Source organism: Galeopterus variegatus, unplaced genomic scaffold, assembly GCF_000696425.1.
Source record: "Galeopterus variegatus unplaced genomic scaffold, G_variegatus-3.0.2 Scaffold1890, whole genome shotgun sequence".
Lineage (NCBI taxonomy): Eukaryota > Metazoa > Chordata > Mammalia > Dermoptera > Cynocephalidae > Galeopterus > Galeopterus variegatus.
In genome coordinates this window covers 224670-242409 of record NW_007728001.1, presented here as the reverse complement: position 1 = coordinate 242409, position 17740 = coordinate 224670, and the positions used below count along the sequence as shown (strand labels likewise).

Genomic DNA, 17740 nt, shown 5'->3' with positions numbered 1-17740 from the left:
ATTGGGAAATAGTATTTAGGGACCATAATCTGGGTGCTGGTGACTAGTAGTTCATTGCCACTGAGTTGTCATTCTTTAAGGCCATTTAGTGGACAGAGTAAAAAATATTTTAATAAAAAGAAAAAAATATATCATGAGTTCATACTCATATTTACACAATTCAGTGGAAGATTATAGAATTTTAACTTAACATCTTTGAAAAAATATTTGGAAAATATAAAATAAATATTAAAAATAAAATATAAAAATATTTTGGAACAATATTCGTATTCTTTTCTCTTACCATGAGAATATTGGTTCCTAACAATATTAACATTACTTACCCACTTTAACTTACAGCATATATATATATACATATATATATATATACCTAATATTTTCACAATGACAATGCCAATATTGTTTACTAATACTAAAATTGCTGTATTTAAGATTTCTTTGCAGTTCTTTTTGTCTTGGGGTTGTACTGTCAAGATTCTGTTTTTTGAAGTCACTTGACATATACTCTGTGTGGTTAGGAAACTTGATATACAGCTCAGTTCATTTGTTTCCCTTTTATATCAGATTTCTACTTTAAAAAGGTAATTTATAAAAGCACTAGAAGAAAACTGACATGAAAATTTTTATAAGCATAGGGTAGAGCTGGTTTTACTGAGTATAACATAAAACCTACCTAAAATTTTAAAATATGTGACACAAAATACATAGAGTCAAATTATAAGTTTGGAGAAAATATTTAGAAGACAAAGGGCTAATTTTACTACTATGTAAACAGATTTTACAATTCAATAAAAGGATAAATACCCCAGTACAAATATGGGCAAAGGATGGAAGACGCAGGTCACAAATGAAATATAAAAGGCCAAAAACAATGTGCAAAGATGCCTAATCCTCCTAATAATTAATGAAGTAAACATTTAAACAAGACCATTTTTTTCTTTACATTGATGAAGATAAAAAGATTGATAATCACTCTTTCAAAGGTTGTAGGAAAATAAGCATTCTCTTGAGCTCAAATACATCTGTTTACTTATGTATTTTTCCAGTACTGAATTATGAACCCTTTAAGTGCAATGACCACATTTTATTCATGTTTGTATTCCCAGTACTGCTAGCACAGTATGTAGCAGAGATTTGATGCCTAATAAATATTTTAATGATTGATCCCATCTACAAATATTGATTAACCTCTCTGCAACCTCAGGAAAAGTATTGACCTGAAGAGGAAAGCAATTATCTTGTTCTGTTAAGTTCTTAGCAGGCAATATTTTATAGCTTAAAACTGTAGAATAATTTTGAGAATAATGATTACCACATGTGGAAAGAATAATATAGTTTTTCAACCAACATAACAATAATGGATTTAGGCAATAATGGTGATCACATGATGCTAAAATAATTGAAAGTTTGTTGGGGAGCAGGTTATTTACATAGTCTCAAAGTATCCGCCTACAGATTACTTATTAATTACAAAGGGGAAAAAAAGTACTTCAATGAAGAAATCTGGGAGATTCACCTTCACCAAGTGATCCCAGTTAATAGGACTCACTGACATTAGGTGTCTCATCTGGTGGGAGTCACTGAGAAGGACTCAACATCACTTATGTGGTATTTCTGCCAAAAATGCATTACCTGATCAAATCATGAGGAAATAATCAGACAATCCCAAATTGAAGGACTTCTGTAAAAAAGCCTGTACTCTTCAAAAATGTCTCTGTCATGAAAGACTCCTCCCCCACCAATGCCTACCTCCCATGAAGGCTGAAAAACTGCTCAAGATAAAAGGAAACTGAAGAGAAACAACAAGGAAATGCCATGCATGATCCTGGCTTGGAAATGGGAGGTGAGGAGAGATACTATAAAACACAATATCAAGATAGTCAGAGAAATTTGAATATGGACTGTGTATTAGAGAATAGCATTATATTGGTGTTAAATTCAGTGAATTTTATTGCACTGTAGTTATGTAAGGATGTCTTGTTAGGAGATACATGATGAAGAATTTAGTGATGACAGGCTATGACCATTTTTCATCTTTACTCACCAATTATTCAGAAAACGTTTGTTTTTTGGTTTTTTTTTTGGTGGCTGGCTGGTATGGGGATCTGAATCCTTGACCTTGGTGTTTTTAGCACCACATTCTTCCAAGTGAGCTAACCTACCAGCCCCCAAGTTTTAAAATTATACATTAATACATTAATATCAGGTTTGCTAATGTTACCATATTTTCTTTAATTAAACACAAATACATGCATATAAAATAAATATTTATGTTGATTATATTATTTACCTTATAGTTTATAAATATTAATATATAATTCAAATATGAAAACTTGTTTTATATGCATATATGTGGAGAGGGAGAAAGCAAATGTGACAAAATGCCAACAATGGGTGAATCTACATAAAGGGTCTATGGTTTAGTCTAAACAGTTTAATTTTCAATTAAAAAACAATATGGTAATATGAGCAAATCTGATATTAATGTATAATGAGCAATAACAAGCAAATGTGTTTTGTCACAGGACCATGATAAAAATATGTAACTATAAGGCCCAATTACTGTATTTTTAAAGTAATCATACTGTTTTTATTTGACAACATTAAATTCATTTTTGATAGATAATGGAGTATCTTATTGGTGGAGACGTCAAGTCTCTCCTACATATATATGGTTATTTTGATGAAGAGATGGCTGTGAAATACATTTCTGAGGTAGCATTGGCTCTAGACTACCTTCATAGACATGGAATCATCCACAGGTAAAGACTGCCTTTTCTCTAAACTATTACTTAAAAATACAAGTAATCAAATTATATATTAAATATTTGAATCTCAAATATTTGCAGTCATCACTTGCCCATATTTCCAGGTTATCTAAAGTTTAGTAGGAACTTATGTGAATTTAGAAATGCTATTAACGCTTCTTTCATCTCCTTGTGTTTTTTAAATATGTTGCCTTGAACATGAGTGTAGCATTTTAATGTGAAGAATATTGAATCCTTTTCTACTCGTCTATCATCATACAAAAGTATTGTATTTTGTAATCCCAATTGATTTACAATGTTTTCCTCTGTGCGAAGAATGTCAGGTTAAGTTTCTCTGCTCTATTAAAGCTTAATCTTACCTTCCTTTGAAAAGGTAAATGTGGTTTTGAATGAATTGAGGTTGATTTTGTCTAACAAAGTTTATTTTAACGGAATATATAATAAATAATTCCCCAAATAATCTAGTATTAAATCATTTAACTTTTTTGTAAATTAAGATATACAAAAGATGTTTTACTTTTGAGAGTTGTCTTCTGCACTTTTCAAAGCCACCAATGAGTGCCTTTATTTTAGAGGAAATAAATAGTGTTTGCCTCTTCTCTACCTCTCTTTTTTTTTTTTTCTGGAAATTCTAACATCAAAACTAGCCCTTTGTTTGTTATTTACTATTTGCCTTTTGTATGTGCAGGGATTTGAAACCAGACAATATGCTTATTTCTAATGAGGGTCATATTAAACTGACAGATTTTGGCCTTTCCAAAGTTACTTTGAATAGAGGTAAGAAAAATAGCAGGTAAGTGCCCTCTTAAAAGTCAACAAATTTTAGAGACTACATTTCATTAATTTTCACTGTTTTGTTAATTTATGCTAAATAAAATTTGATAATTATTTGTTCCAAAATAGGCTAGAAATGGAAAATGGTATCTTTTTTCCATTAAAGATGAAAAATGGGAATGATTATTCATGGATTTTCAAAGGTCCTTGAAGATCCTTGGATCTTCAAAAAGGAACTCACAATCTCTGGTCTTCTGACTGTACCTAGTGAAACTGTTTCTTACCAATCAACCATCAGTAAACTAACATAACTATAACATGTTGATGGGTTAACAGCTAAAAACATATTCTAATATACATGGCCACCACTAAGACCTTTATGAACAAAGGGACAAAGAAAATGAACACACAGTTCACACACACATATATATATATGGGAATATGTTCATTTCACTAGTAATAATTAAAGAAATGCTAATATAAAAAAAGAGTAAATGGAAATTCAAATCAAAATGAGATACCACCTCACGCCAGTTAGAAAGGCTTCTATCCAAAAGATGAAAGAAAGGGCTGGCCAGTTAGCTCAGTTGGTTAGAACACGGTGTTATAACACCAAGGTCACACATACACAAAAAAGAAAAAAGAAAACAAGTGTTGGCAACGATGTGGAGAAAAAGGAACCCTTTGCACACTGTTGGTGAGAGTACAAATTAGTACAACCATTATGGAAAACAGTATAGAGGTTCCTCAAAAAATTAAAAGTAAAACTACTGTGCAATCCAGCAATCCCACTAATGTGTATATACCCAAAGGAAATGATGTCGGTATGTCAAAGAAATATCTCCACTCCCATGTTTAATATTTACTGCAGCACAATCTACAATAGCTGATATATGGAACCAACAAAGTGTCCAGCAATGGATGAATGGATCAATTACTATATATACAATGGAATACTATTCAGCCATAAAAAAGAATAAAATCATGTCATTTGTGGCAACATGGATAGACTTGGAGGTTGTTATGTAAAGTAAAGTAAGCTAGGCACAGAAAGACAAATACCATATGATCTCACTCATATGTGGACTCTAAAAAAAATAATAAAAATTAAAAGTTGATATAGAAACAGAGAGCAGAACAATGGTTACCAGAGACTAGGGAGGGAAGGGAGAAAGGGAAAACAGAGAGATGTTGGTCAACAAGTACAAAATTAGAATTAGATAGGAGGAATAAGTTCTGAAGTTCTGTTGCACAGTAGAGTAGATATGGTTAACAGTTAAGTTTTACATATCACGTAATAGCTAGAGGAGAGGCTTTTGAATGTTTCATCACAAACAAATGATAAATGCATGAGGTGATGGTTATGTTAACTATGCTGACCCTATCATTATATGATATATACGTAGCAAAACATCAGATTGTACTCCATAAGCATGTACAATAAGAATGTGCCAATTTAAATAAATTAATAAAATTAAATTAAGTTAAAAAGTAAAAAAGCTGATCTTATAGAAGTACAGAATAGAACAGTGGTTACCAGAGGCTGGGAGGGTTGGGGAGAGATGGAGTCGGGGAGAGATTGATCAATGGGTACAAAATTACAGTTGATTAGGAGGAATAAGTTCTGCTATTCTATCGCTCAATAAGATTAGTGGTATAGTTAGTGGTATTGTATTGTATATTTCAAAATAACTATAAGAGAGGATTTTCAATGTTCTCACCACAAAGAAATGATAGGGGCTGGCCAGTTAGCTCAGTTAGTTAGAGTGCAGTGTTACAACACCAGAGTCAAGGGTTCAGATCCCTATACCAGCCAGCTGCCAAGGAAGAAAATAAGAAATGACAAATGTTTCAGGTAATGGATATGCTAAATACCTTGATCTAATCATTGCACAATGTAAGCATGTATCAAAACATCACACTGTGCCCCATAAATATGTACAATTATTATATCAATTAAAAATAAAATAAAACTCTTTTAAAAAAGAATAAGTGAACTATTTTACACTATTAAATGGGCATAGAAATAGAATATTTATGATTCAGTTAGTTTTTCTAGGGGCATTGTAAACTAGCATAGTGCTCTCTGTAGGAAATCTGCCAATATGTTTTTAAAAAATAAAAGGTTTTTTGGGCTGGCCTGTGGCTCACTTGGGAGAGTGTGCTGCTAATAACACCAAGGCCGCCAGTTTGGATCCTTATTTAGGGATGACTGGTTAGCTCACTTGGGAGAGCATGGTACTGACAACACCAAGTCAAGGGTTAAGATCCCCTTACCGGTCACCTATAAAAAAATAAAAATTAAAAAAATAAATAAAAGGTTTTAATTCTTTTTGATCTAGTGACATGCTTTGGAATTTATTCTAAGGAAATATTTCAAGAGAACAAAATATATATGAAGAAAATGATTTGTAGCAGCATAAAGCATATAATATTCTTTATTAAAAACAGTAGAAGGATAAAAAGGTATTTTTAAATAAACAAGCAATAATCTAAATAACCTAGCAATAACCTATTGCAAATTATAATCCCTAGAATTATAATTATTTGAAAATGTATTCAGATCTACAATTTTTCTTAAAAAATATCTACAATTCTTTATTTGGAAGTAAAAAGTTCAAACAGTTATGAATACCTAAAGATTTTTCCTCAGTTTGTTAAAATCTGACCTGAGCTGATGTGGGGCTATTTATAATCTTTATTAATCCCACTTCATATGACTATTCATATATTTCAATGCAGAAATAATTTTTTTTTTTCCTTTTTCCGTGTCCGGCAACAGATCGCAACCCTCAGTGTCACACCCGTACCGGACCGGGACCGGCAACGGGATCGCAAACCTCAGTGTTGCTCCCGCACCTCGCTCAGCCAGTGAGCGGGAACCGGTCTGTATGTGGAATCCGAACCCTCGGCGGGAGAGCCACCGCGCTCCCAAGCTGCGCACTGTAGCAGTGCGCCACCGGGCCAGCCCCAGAAATAATATTTGATTACAGATGCTATATGAGATGCACTATGGATGTTCCAAAATATACAGTATATTCACCACATTAGCTTTTTTTTTTTTAATTAAAAAAAGATGACCGGTAAGGGGATTTTAACCCTTGACCTGGTGTTGTGAGCACCACGCTCTCCCAAGTGAGCTAACCAGCCATCAGTATATATGGATCTGAACCCGTGGCCTTGGTGTTATCAGCACCGCACTCTCCCAAGTGAGCTAACCAGCCATCAGTATATATGGATCTGAACCCGTGGCCTTGGTGTTATCAGCACCGCACTCTCCCAAGTGAGCCACAGGCTGGCCCCACATTAGCTTTCTAAAATCTAAACATTTTTGAATTATGAAACAAGTCTGACTCCAAGGATTTCAGATAACTTATTGGAAAATATGACAAATGAGGAAAGTTTTGTATTAAGATGATATTACTGATTAATTTAAATCATTTTTATATCATAATACTCTAAGTTTTATTTGTAAAATATCCTTTAAGATTATTATTACTGCCTTTTCTTATTGCTTCATCACTATGAGGTGTAAACAAAATTTAAGTTCAAACTTATAATATACTTTTTAAAGTCCTTTACCATATACAGAGCATTAGACTTCTCTTACCTTTTCTGATATCTAAGTAGAATAGTACGTTATTGTGTGTCAGTGTTGAATAATTTTAAAATATCTTGCACTGAATAAGCTAATCTGGGTCAATTTCTGCCTTGACCTAGGCTTAAACATATTAGTTAACATGAGATGCCTGTAATTTGTATTGATTCCTTACCACCTCTTTTTCCAATATTTGACTTGCTAAAAATTATTTTGTTGCCAGTTAGATAGCACTCATTTTTAGTCAAGGACAGTTGAAAATTTTAAATAAATTCATATGCTTTTCTTTGCATGCATAGATATCAATATGATGGATATCCTTACAACACCATCAATGGCTAAACCTAGACAAGATTATTCAAGAACCCCAGGACAAGTATTATCTCTCATCAGCTCTTTGGGATTTGTAAGTACTTGATAAGAAAAAACTCACATAACATGCCCTTTCATGATTATCATTTAAAATTTAAAATCCCCCTTTGAACAAAAAAGTATGATCAAAATAGATTTAAACATAAGGCACATAAAATTACTTTAACAGTTTATCTAGTTAGGTGGTGATAGAGTTTGGATGTGTTGTTCCCAGCAAAACTCATGTGGAAATCTGATCCCCAATGTGGCAGTGCTGGAAGCTGTTTGAGCCACAGGGGCGGATCCTTCATGAATGGATTAATGCTCTCTCTGGGGGGTGGGGGGAGTAATGAGTGAGTTCTCACTCTATTAGTTCCCACCAGGGCTGGTTGTTTAAAAGACCCTGGTGCACTCTCTCTCTCTCTCTCTCTCTCTCTCTCTCTCTCTCTCTCTCTCGCTTCCTCTCACCATGTGATCTGCTTGCACCTGCCGACTGCCTGCTGTTTTCTGCCATGAGTAGAAGCAGCCTGAGGCCCATGCCAGATGTAGCTGTCCCAGAATCATAAGCCAAATAAACCTCTCTTCTTTATAAATTACCCAGTTTCAGGTATTCTGTTATAGCAACACAAAACAGACTATTACAGCTAGGGAAAACGTGGTATAACAGTCTTATACTTAAGTGATGTATTTGTGAAGGTAAATCTGTTGGCATTTGTTTTTAATAGAACACACCAGTTGCAGAAAAAAACCAAGACTCTGCAGACATCCTTTCAGCTTGCGTATCTGAACCATCACAGCTTTCTCAAGGATTTATTTGTCCTATGTCTATAGATCAAAAGGACACTACTCCTTATTCTAGCAAACTTCTAAAATCATGTGAGTATAAAAGAAGAGGTAGTTTATCCATTAAATGTATTCTTTGAAGAACAAAACATTTTCAAATTTTTGAATTTCTAATATCAATTTAATTTTGTTGTTGTTGTTGTTGTTAAAAAGATGACCGGTAAGGGAATCTTAACCCTTGACTTGGTGTTGTCAGCACCACACTCTCCCAAGTGAACTAACTGGCCATCCCTATATAGGGATCCAAACCCACGGCCTTGGTGTTATCAGCACCACACTCTCCCAAGTGAACTAACTGGCCATCCCTATATAGGGATCCAAACCCACGGCCTTGGTGTTATCAGCACCACACTCTCCCAAGTGAACTACAGTTTTAATAATTTTAAAATGCAAATACTTGAACTGTCTGTGACATTCCTGTATTTCACTATGTAAATACCATTTCTGACAGAGATTATGAGAGATCTTTAAGTCAACAGAATAAAAAGTCTAGCTAATGATACATCCTTCAATTACCTATAATATTGGAATGATCACTGGGTAAATTTCACTATACTGGGTTTATGGAAATCATATACGGAGAAGATGTAGTGCCTGTAATATTGTGTGTCTTTATAAATTTATTTCCAAAAGATTTTGAGGTAGCTTAAGTTTAAAAACTCAGAATCAAGATATTTTTGCATACAATAAAAGACAAATGTCAAGTAGTAGAGGAGGAGAGTGGGACAGTGTTGCTTTGCTTTGCTTCACCCCCCACGGATTTGTCACCCCACTTCCCCTGGGTGACAGAGATGCAAAGGATTACTCAAAGCCCGTCTCTTCTGAGCAGTGAGAGGCCCTGAAGAGGTTGACTTCCCAGGCACCCTCCAGTGAGAGGCAGCTCTTCCTTGGGAAATTAACACCGAATTGGGGTTCTCTTCCTGCATTTATTTTCCAGACCAGGAAGTTACAGGAAGAGACATAGGTGGGGTTATAGTTTAACAGTATAGGCTGGTAACTTTCAGTGAAACAAGCCAGATGACATTCCAGTAAGGCAATTAACAAAAGCTTGATCTTTGCAAACATTCCTTCCTACAGCAATCTCTCAGTATCTTTACATAACAATCAGTAACTAGTCTATCTTTGAGCCAGCAATCTGCTGTGCCACAAATCTTTTAAACCAGAGACTTATAGCCTGAGGAAAATTTCCTGTTCTTGCAAAGTGAATATTTGAAACTGCAAGGCTGGGCCGGCCCGTGGCTCACTCGGTAGAGTGCGGTGCTGATAACACCAAGGCCCCGGGTTCGGATCCCACATAGGGATGGCCGGTTCGCTCACTGGGTGAGCGTGGTGCTGACAACACCAAGTCAAGGGTTAAGATCCCCTTACCGGTCATCTTTTAAAAAAAAAAGAAACTGCAAGGCTTTGGAAAACCAGGCCCTGTGAAGTACATATGCTTTTTAGTATATTCCATAGGACAGACTTAACATTTGTATAACACTTGACTTCACCCATTATAACTTAGTGACAGTGGACAATTTAGTTCCCTGAGCTCATGTTCTTCACCTTAGGAATGTGAATAATGCTTTGAAGGGTAATTGGTGTTACTCAGTTTCATAGATGTGACCACATTTTGATTTTGGTCCTCAACAAATCTGTACATATCTAGGACATAAATAGTATTATCTCCTTTTTTCAAATGAAAAAACTAATATTTGAAAGTAATATCTGAAAAGTAATATTTGAAAATAGTTATACACTAGTAAGTGGGTAAGCAAAGTCTTGATTGTAAGTATAAACCTCTAATGAGTCTTATGATGGTTGAAAAAAATATATAGCTTTGATAAACAGAAGACTGTTAAAATAAAAAATATGCCAATGTTATTTATAACCTTATTCTTCAGGAAAAATAATTGTATCTCCTTTAGTCGTTCTTTAATCTCGTCAGAACTAGGTAGGTGCAAGGCATTGTGCTGGGTCACTTGAGTGAATATGAAAATGAGTAAGAGAGGTCCTGGTTTCAGAAAAACTTGTAATTTTGTGGTGAGGACTGAGATAAAGGGATAACAATAACAACCCTATAAAATAAATGCCACAGGAGGGATACAAGATGCAACATATGAAGTGATAGATGCTAACTGGGAAGAATCTGGAATGGTTCTAAATAAAGATATAGTGACAACCACACTGGACCCAGAAAGGGAAGCAGGAACTTCATAGCTACAAGTATAGTGAAAACAGGCATTTCATATAGGGGCAGTAGCATCTGCAAAGGCACAGACATATGGAAGTATATTCCAGCTTTGGACCATAGGGACTAAATGTGATGCATGGGAATGGGAAGCATATGCAATGGGGAGGGAAGTTTGGCAGGTAGATGGGGAAGGATCAAGGGTCATTACAAGAATGCTAAGATTTAAGCTGTAGAAAACAGGGAGCTGTCAAAAGTTCCAAAGTAGGCGATGATTGGATCATATCAGTAATGCAAATAGAACTCATTGGCAGGTATACAGTATGCACATGACATTTAATTTAGACACAAGTTCCCATGTAACTTGGGGAAGGCAGCTGAGCAGTTTAGTCAAATCAAGGTCAGTGTCCAGTCAGTTTCAGGAATTCCATTGAGAGGATTTGTGTGCCAAAAAGAAAGTTGACTAGATGGACTTCAAAATTCTTCTTTCAGCTTTAAAGTTCTACAACTTATTAGATCTAAGACTAAGAATTTCCTTGAGATTAAGATCATGTTCACTCTTTTTGGGAAAGAGAGAACAATATATACATATCTTCTTATATACACATTAAACTCTGTATATCAACATATGATCATTAGTAAAAGTGCAGTTGTCTTACTGTGTCTAATTATAAATTGAGAAGTAACCATTTTTAGCACCATTATTTATTTATATACAATAAAGGAGCAAATATCATGTAGATGGTGCTACTTTATTGCATTGGCTTGCTATTAACTGATTTACCATTATTTATTTGCTTTATCTAGTAGTGTTAAGAAAACCCCTTATGGATGTGTATAATTCACATTTCTAAGCACATGAACCTCAGTGTTACAATAAAGTTACAGTTTTAATTAAATACAAGTTGAATTGAGTAAATTTAATCACATTCTAACCTTATAGCACATCAGTGACGCTCCTTTATCAAGAATAATTTCAAATTGGATCATGGATGCTCAAAATTGATTTCTTCCTAATTATAAATTAATTCCCTTGTCCCAATTTTTACTTTACGAATGTTAAGGGGATTTTGTTTTTTTTTTTTTTTTTTTTTTTGTCCTTTTTGAGACCGGCCACACCGCGCTCAGCCAGTGAGCGCTGTGAGCGAACCGGTCATCCCTATATAGGATCCGAACCCGCGGCAGGAGCACTGCTGCGCTCCCAGCGCCACACTCTCCTGAGTGCGCCACGGGCTTGGCCCTGTTTTGTTCTAACTTTCAGAGCAGTCCTTGTATTTGTAACCATTTATGCATTTAAACATAATGAGAAGTATTCCAGAAATACCTGCAGCCGTTCTTGTGCACTGGATAGTATTTAACTAATTATTGCCAAAGTTAATTATCTCTAAAGATTCAGGTTCAGTAAGGAACAAAGAAGGCTGTGCAATAAGCTTCAATATTTTCTCTTCCATACAGGTCTTGAAACACTTGCCTGCAATCCAGATATACCTGTGAAGTGTCTAACTTCTAATCTACTACAGTCTAGGAAAAGGCTGGCTACGTCCAGTGCCAGTAGTCAGTCCCATACCTTCATATCCAGTGTGGAATCAGAATGCCACAGCAGTCCCAAATGGGAAAAGGATTGCCAGGTTAGAGGGAAATTTATCTTAATTTATTAATTAATTAAATTTATCACTTTTTTTGTGCTTCCAAAATCAATTATGTACATCAAATTAATGATAGAAACACTATACCTTTTCATGTAAATTCCATAGGAAGTAAAATTGTTACATGAGTGGCAGTCAAGGTAATATAAAAGATTCTTAATTTTCCTGTATATTCTGTGAAATTCTTTGGAAATATTTCTCATTCACTTGCAAAATTGTTCTTTGTTTGTTTTGTTTTTTTAAAAGATGACCGGTAAGGGGATCTTAACCCTTGGCTTGTTGTTGTCAGCATCACACTCTCCCAAGTAGGCCAGCCTGTTCTTGTTTGATGTATAATGAGATTCTTGCAGTAAATTGATAGTAAATGTTTGGCTTCTAGGTGGACTTTTTTTTTTTTTTTTTAACTTCCCTACAATGATATAGACATTACCTTCTTGGTTTTTTGGTTTTTTTTTTTTTTTTTAACTTCCCCACAATGATATAGACATTCCCTTCTTGGTTTTTTGGTTTTTTTTTTTTTTTTTAACTTCCCCACAATGATATAGACATTCCCTTCTTGGTTTTTTGGTTTTTTTTTTTTTTTTTAACTTCCCTACAATGATATAGACATTACCTTCTTGGTTTTTTGGTTGTTTTTTTTTTTTTTTTTTTCCCCACTTATGTCATTTTAAACTCTACTAACTTGTATACTGTTCTCTACTAATGTGTATACTGTTTTCCACCAGTTTCTCATGTAATGGAATGGTAACTCTTTTGGATCAGAAATTACTTTTAGACCACAAAATGTGGGTATACGCCCTTAAAAGTATCTGTTCTGAGGAGATTGTTTGCCAAATGAATGGATTTACTTAAAGTTCTTTTACTTAATTTATATACTCTGCTTTTGCCTTTTTAAAATTATTAAAGCTAATAGGTATTAAAAATTTTAGGAACTAAAATTTAAAATTATAATAAAGTCTTCATAGAATGCTGATAAATGTTAGATTAGAATAACTGTAATACACAAAGATTAAAACTTCCATTTGATAAATAATTTGGATTGTATTTGCTCCTTATTTTCAGTAGTATGATATTCTTTATTATTGCTGGATATATGTATTTTTATTAGCAAGGTCAACTTAACTCTTAGTTAAGGCAGAGTTTCTCAATATTTTTTTTTCTTTCCTTATACGCTGTAGTATAGCTAATGCTGCAGGACAAACATTTCCATTCTTAGTATTGCTGTTTCACTTCTTCCCTATTCAAGAAAGCATACTGTGTACTACTTCAAACTACACACAACTTTACCTTTTTCCTCCCACTTCTGTATCCCTGAAGAATGCAATGATCAGATTATAATAGCACTTCTCAAGTTATGATCAGAGTGATATGATAATGAGCCATAAAGGACCCTCTGATAAATCTTGTACTGATCCCCAGATGCATCATTTTCTGAGCTTGCAGATAAGTGAGCTGTAATTTGGAATATTCTTTTTGCTTGTGACTAAGTGCTCCTTATTGTTACTAAGTAAGCTAATGATAGTTAATAAAGTTTGATATTCACAGATCAAAAATAGGCACTATTAGACTTTGCTGAAGACTCACTCTAATTGAGTAATCTTGTAAAAATCCTGATCACTGTGCATCAATTTGCAACACTATCTGCAAAGGTCTGAGTGCACATGAGCACCCACAGATATTTGGAATTCAGTTTTCAAAGCATTTTGTTACCAGTTCATAATCAGTTCATTTTGTTGACAAAGAATTTTAATTTCTGCTATTTTTGTTAATTATAAGTTATTATTAGTTTAACTTCATTCTTATCAGCTTGATTTTATTATACTTGTGTGAAGTTAATACATGTTTACATTAACAATATTTTTGACCTGTAGTTTTTCATTGACTAGACTTCAAGCCCTGTGCATTTTGCAATTCCAAACAGAATGATCCATACCCCTATTGCAAAGCAGACATATATATATATATATATATACGTATGAGGATACTTCAAAAAGTTCATGGAAAAGTGGAATTAAAAGACAATACAAGGCCGGCCCGTGGCTCACTCGGTAGAGTGCGGTGCTGATAACACCAAGGCCACAGGTTCGGATCCTATGTAGGGATGGCCGGTTTGCTCACTGGCTGCGCATGGTGCTGACAACACCAGGCCAAGGATTGAGATCCCCTTACCGGTCATCTTTATAAAAAAAAAAAAAAACAATACAAAGCTTTCCATGAACTTTTTGAAGTACCCTCATAATGTAGCCTTACTTCGAAATTTGCCTGAATATGAATACCTATTAATTTGTTCTGTTTAAGTAACATGTAATACACTATCAAAGTAAGTATTATAGAATAATTGATTTAAATTTTAGGCCAGTGTTTCATTCAACATAATATGTATAAGCTTGTACTAGAATTGTTTATATTGCTTTTTATTTTATTTATTCATTTATTTATTTATTTCGGGGCAGCTGGCCAGTACAGGGATCGAATCCAAGACTTATATTGCTTTCTAATTCTGTTATCATTGTTCTTTTGTTCAATTTAAAAGTGGGAATAGGTAGCATAGTAGTATATGGGGTCATTTATCCTACCTAAGTGGACCGAGGTTAAAAAGGTCAAAGAATCTCAGCTTTATATAACTAAAACAAGTATTTTTTTCTCCTCTTAGGAAAATGATGAGGCATTGGGCTCTACAAGGATGAGTTGGAATACAGTTGAAAAGTTATGTGAAAAACCTACAGATGCCATTGAGACTAAAAGTTTTAATAAAAAGGATCTTGAGTTAGTCCTTTCTCCCATTCATAACAGTAGTGCCAATCCTACCACTGGGATCTCTTGTGTAAACCTTGCTAAAAAATGCTTCTCTGGGGAAGTTTCTTGGGAAGCAAGAGAACTTGATATAAATAATATAAATATGGCCACTGACACAAGACAGCCTGGTTTCTATCAGTCAGATCAGTGGGCTATGGATTCTGGTGTCATGTCTGAAGAGCACCTTGGGAAAAGAAGTTTAAAAAGAAATTTTGAGTTGATTGACTCCAGTCCTTGTCAGGAAACTATACAGAATAAAAAAATTTGTGCAGAGTATAAGCATTGTAATGACATGATAGATTGTTACACAAATCAAAGTACAGGCTTAACAGCCGAAGTCCAGGGCCTGAAGATTTCAATATATAGAAGTCAGCAAAATGACTGTGCTAATAAGGAGAAAGGAGCGCCGCCGCGCTTCCCAAGCGGCGCACTAGCGCAGTGCGCCACCGGGCCGGCCCCCTATATACTTTTCTAAGAAAACACAACCACATATTTTCACTTGATCACAGCAATACTGTGAGATACAAAATTAAAGTCTACTTTACTACTGCCTTCCAAGGACGTATTTGGATGGTCTCTTTTCTTCATATACAAAAAGTTGAAAAATATATATTTCAAATCTTGTTTTTATTTTCTAAACCTTTATAAACCCAGAGTTTCACTTTTTTTTCTTCCTTTGGAGAGACATCATAATATAAAATGTGTAAACCCAGAATTTAGGTTATGATACGTGGGTTTTCTGTCCAGAACTTATTAAGTCACTTAGAAGTCCCTTAACCTCAGAGCCTCTGTTTTTCCAGCTTTCTAGGGGATAATCTAGACCTGTCCTGCTAGTCTCACAAGATTGTTGTGAGACAGCAAATTATCTTAAGAACTTTTAAATGCCATTTAGTACAAGAGGTTATTTATATTTGGTTCTATCTTATATATTGTCCTAATAATTCAATCATTTGTCAATTACAGCCTTCCTCAATGTCTGTTCTTAAGCTTGTATTAATCCATGCTATCAAGAAATTTTTCTTATGGATTTTTTCATTGTTTCTTGCATATACAGATCTTATTGAGATAGTGGGTGTTATCTAAGCTACTGAACTTCATTACATATAAGGACTTTTTCATAATTGTAACTAGGTCTGAGTCCATTCTCAAACCTGATCAAGGATTTGAGTAAATGCCTAGCAGCCTATGATATAGCTTTGTTTGTTTGTTTTTGAGGATTTCTATTCATTGTAAAAACAATTAAGATATTTGTTGTCTCTTAAACTCTTTTTGAATTAGCAGACCCCGAATCAGATCAAGTCAGGAACTCCATACCGAACTCCAAAGAGTGTGAGAAGAGGGGCAGCCCCAGTGGATGATGGGCGAATTCTAGGAACCCCAGACTACCTCGCACCTGAGCTGTTACTAGGCAGGACCCATGGTAAGGCATGCATGTCCTGAGTTTTTGAAGTGTTATCTATCACTACATTATCTTTTGAAGTAAAATTGATTTAAATTTCTTTATTAGATTACCTAAAATAAAAGAAAATGAACTTATGCAATACTCTTTTCTCATGCATATGTCATTTATTATAGGAAAAGAAAAAAGAAATGGCCAGGGCTGTCTTATTCTCTGATTGTAAAAGACCAGACGCTGAAGGACATGTTGTCATTTGTCATTGGCCTTCTGGTTTAGTCTCAAGGATCCAGAGAAGCCCCACGTCCCATTCTCTATATTGTCTTTGTTCCAAACGTTTCTTCAAGCATGATCTAGTTTGAGCTCAGGACTACAGTGCTAGGCCTAAACTTCTGTTCAGTCTGCAGAAGCCTATTCCTGTTTACAACTTACCCTCACTTATATCCTCATCAAAGGGTCAAACCAGAAATGAACCATCCTTCAAAATGGAACTTAAGAAAGGAATAAAAAGATGACTTTTCACCTATCTTCTTTTCTTCTCTTTCCTCTCTGAAAAAATTTCCCTTCCTACATTCTGAAGTGAACTGTATGCATTTCCTAGAGATGCTGTAACAAAGTACCACAAACTGGGTGGCTCACAGTTTTGGAAGCTAGAATTCTAAAATCAGGGTGTTGGCAGGGCTATGCTCCCTCTCAAGACTGTAGGGGAATCCTTGCTTGCCTCTTCCTAGCTCATGGTGGTTTGCTGGCAGTCTTTGGTGTTCCTTGATTTGGAGATGCATCGTTCTGATCCTCCCTCTTCATATGGTGGTGCCTCCCTGTGTCTCTATCATCACATGGCTGACTTCATATAAGGATGCCAGTCATACTGGATTAGGGGTCCATCCTACTTTAGTGTGACCTCATCTTAACCTAATAAATTACATCTATAATGACCCTATTTCCAAATAAGGTCACATTCTGAGGTACTGGGGATTAGGACTTTAACATAGTTTTTGGGGGGATACACAATTCAACCCATAACATGAACCCCTTCTTCTACATCTTGATGTTAATTTCTTTCCTTTTCTTTGGGCTCCTTTCATGACTGTCTGTTTCATCTTCTTCTCACGCTCCTTCTATTTTTATTTCTTTGTCTGCTTTTTTCTTCAACCTGAAAATAAGTTCCCACCCTTGTTTTCACCTCATTGCCTAACTTCTCAAAGGTTGCCTCTTCTTTGCCTGTTTATTTTTGCTCTGGCAATTTGATTAAAATTTCTCAGTAGTTTCTTTAGGAAACTTTTCTTACAGATCACAATGATGTCCTTATTGTCAAATCTAACAATCTCCTCAGTCTCATCCTCTTACCTCTGTTGCTCCTCTTCAGTTTCCTCATTTCTTGTAAATACAGTAGTACAG

General features: G+C 34.9%; 1 protein-coding gene across 1 annotated transcript in view; it reads left to right on the top strand.

The window, feature by feature from the left end:
• Nucleotides 1-17740, top strand: part of MASTL (microtubule associated serine/threonine kinase-like) — a 34259-nt gene that overhangs the window by 7947 nt on the left and 8572 nt on the right. The window contains exons 3-10 of the mRNA XM_008579466.1: nt 2623-2762; nt 3457-3545; nt 7440-7546; nt 8217-8367; nt 11960-12132; nt 14804-15314; nt 16001-16014; nt 16225-16366. Coding sequence (XP_008577688.1) covers nt 2623-2762; nt 3457-3545; nt 7440-7546; nt 8217-8367; nt 11960-12132; nt 14804-15314; nt 16001-16014; nt 16225-16366 — 1327 coding nt within the window. The remainder of the gene's footprint in view (nt 1-2622; nt 2763-3456; nt 3546-7439; nt 7547-8216; nt 8368-11959; nt 12133-14803; nt 15315-16000; nt 16015-16224; nt 16367-17740) is intronic.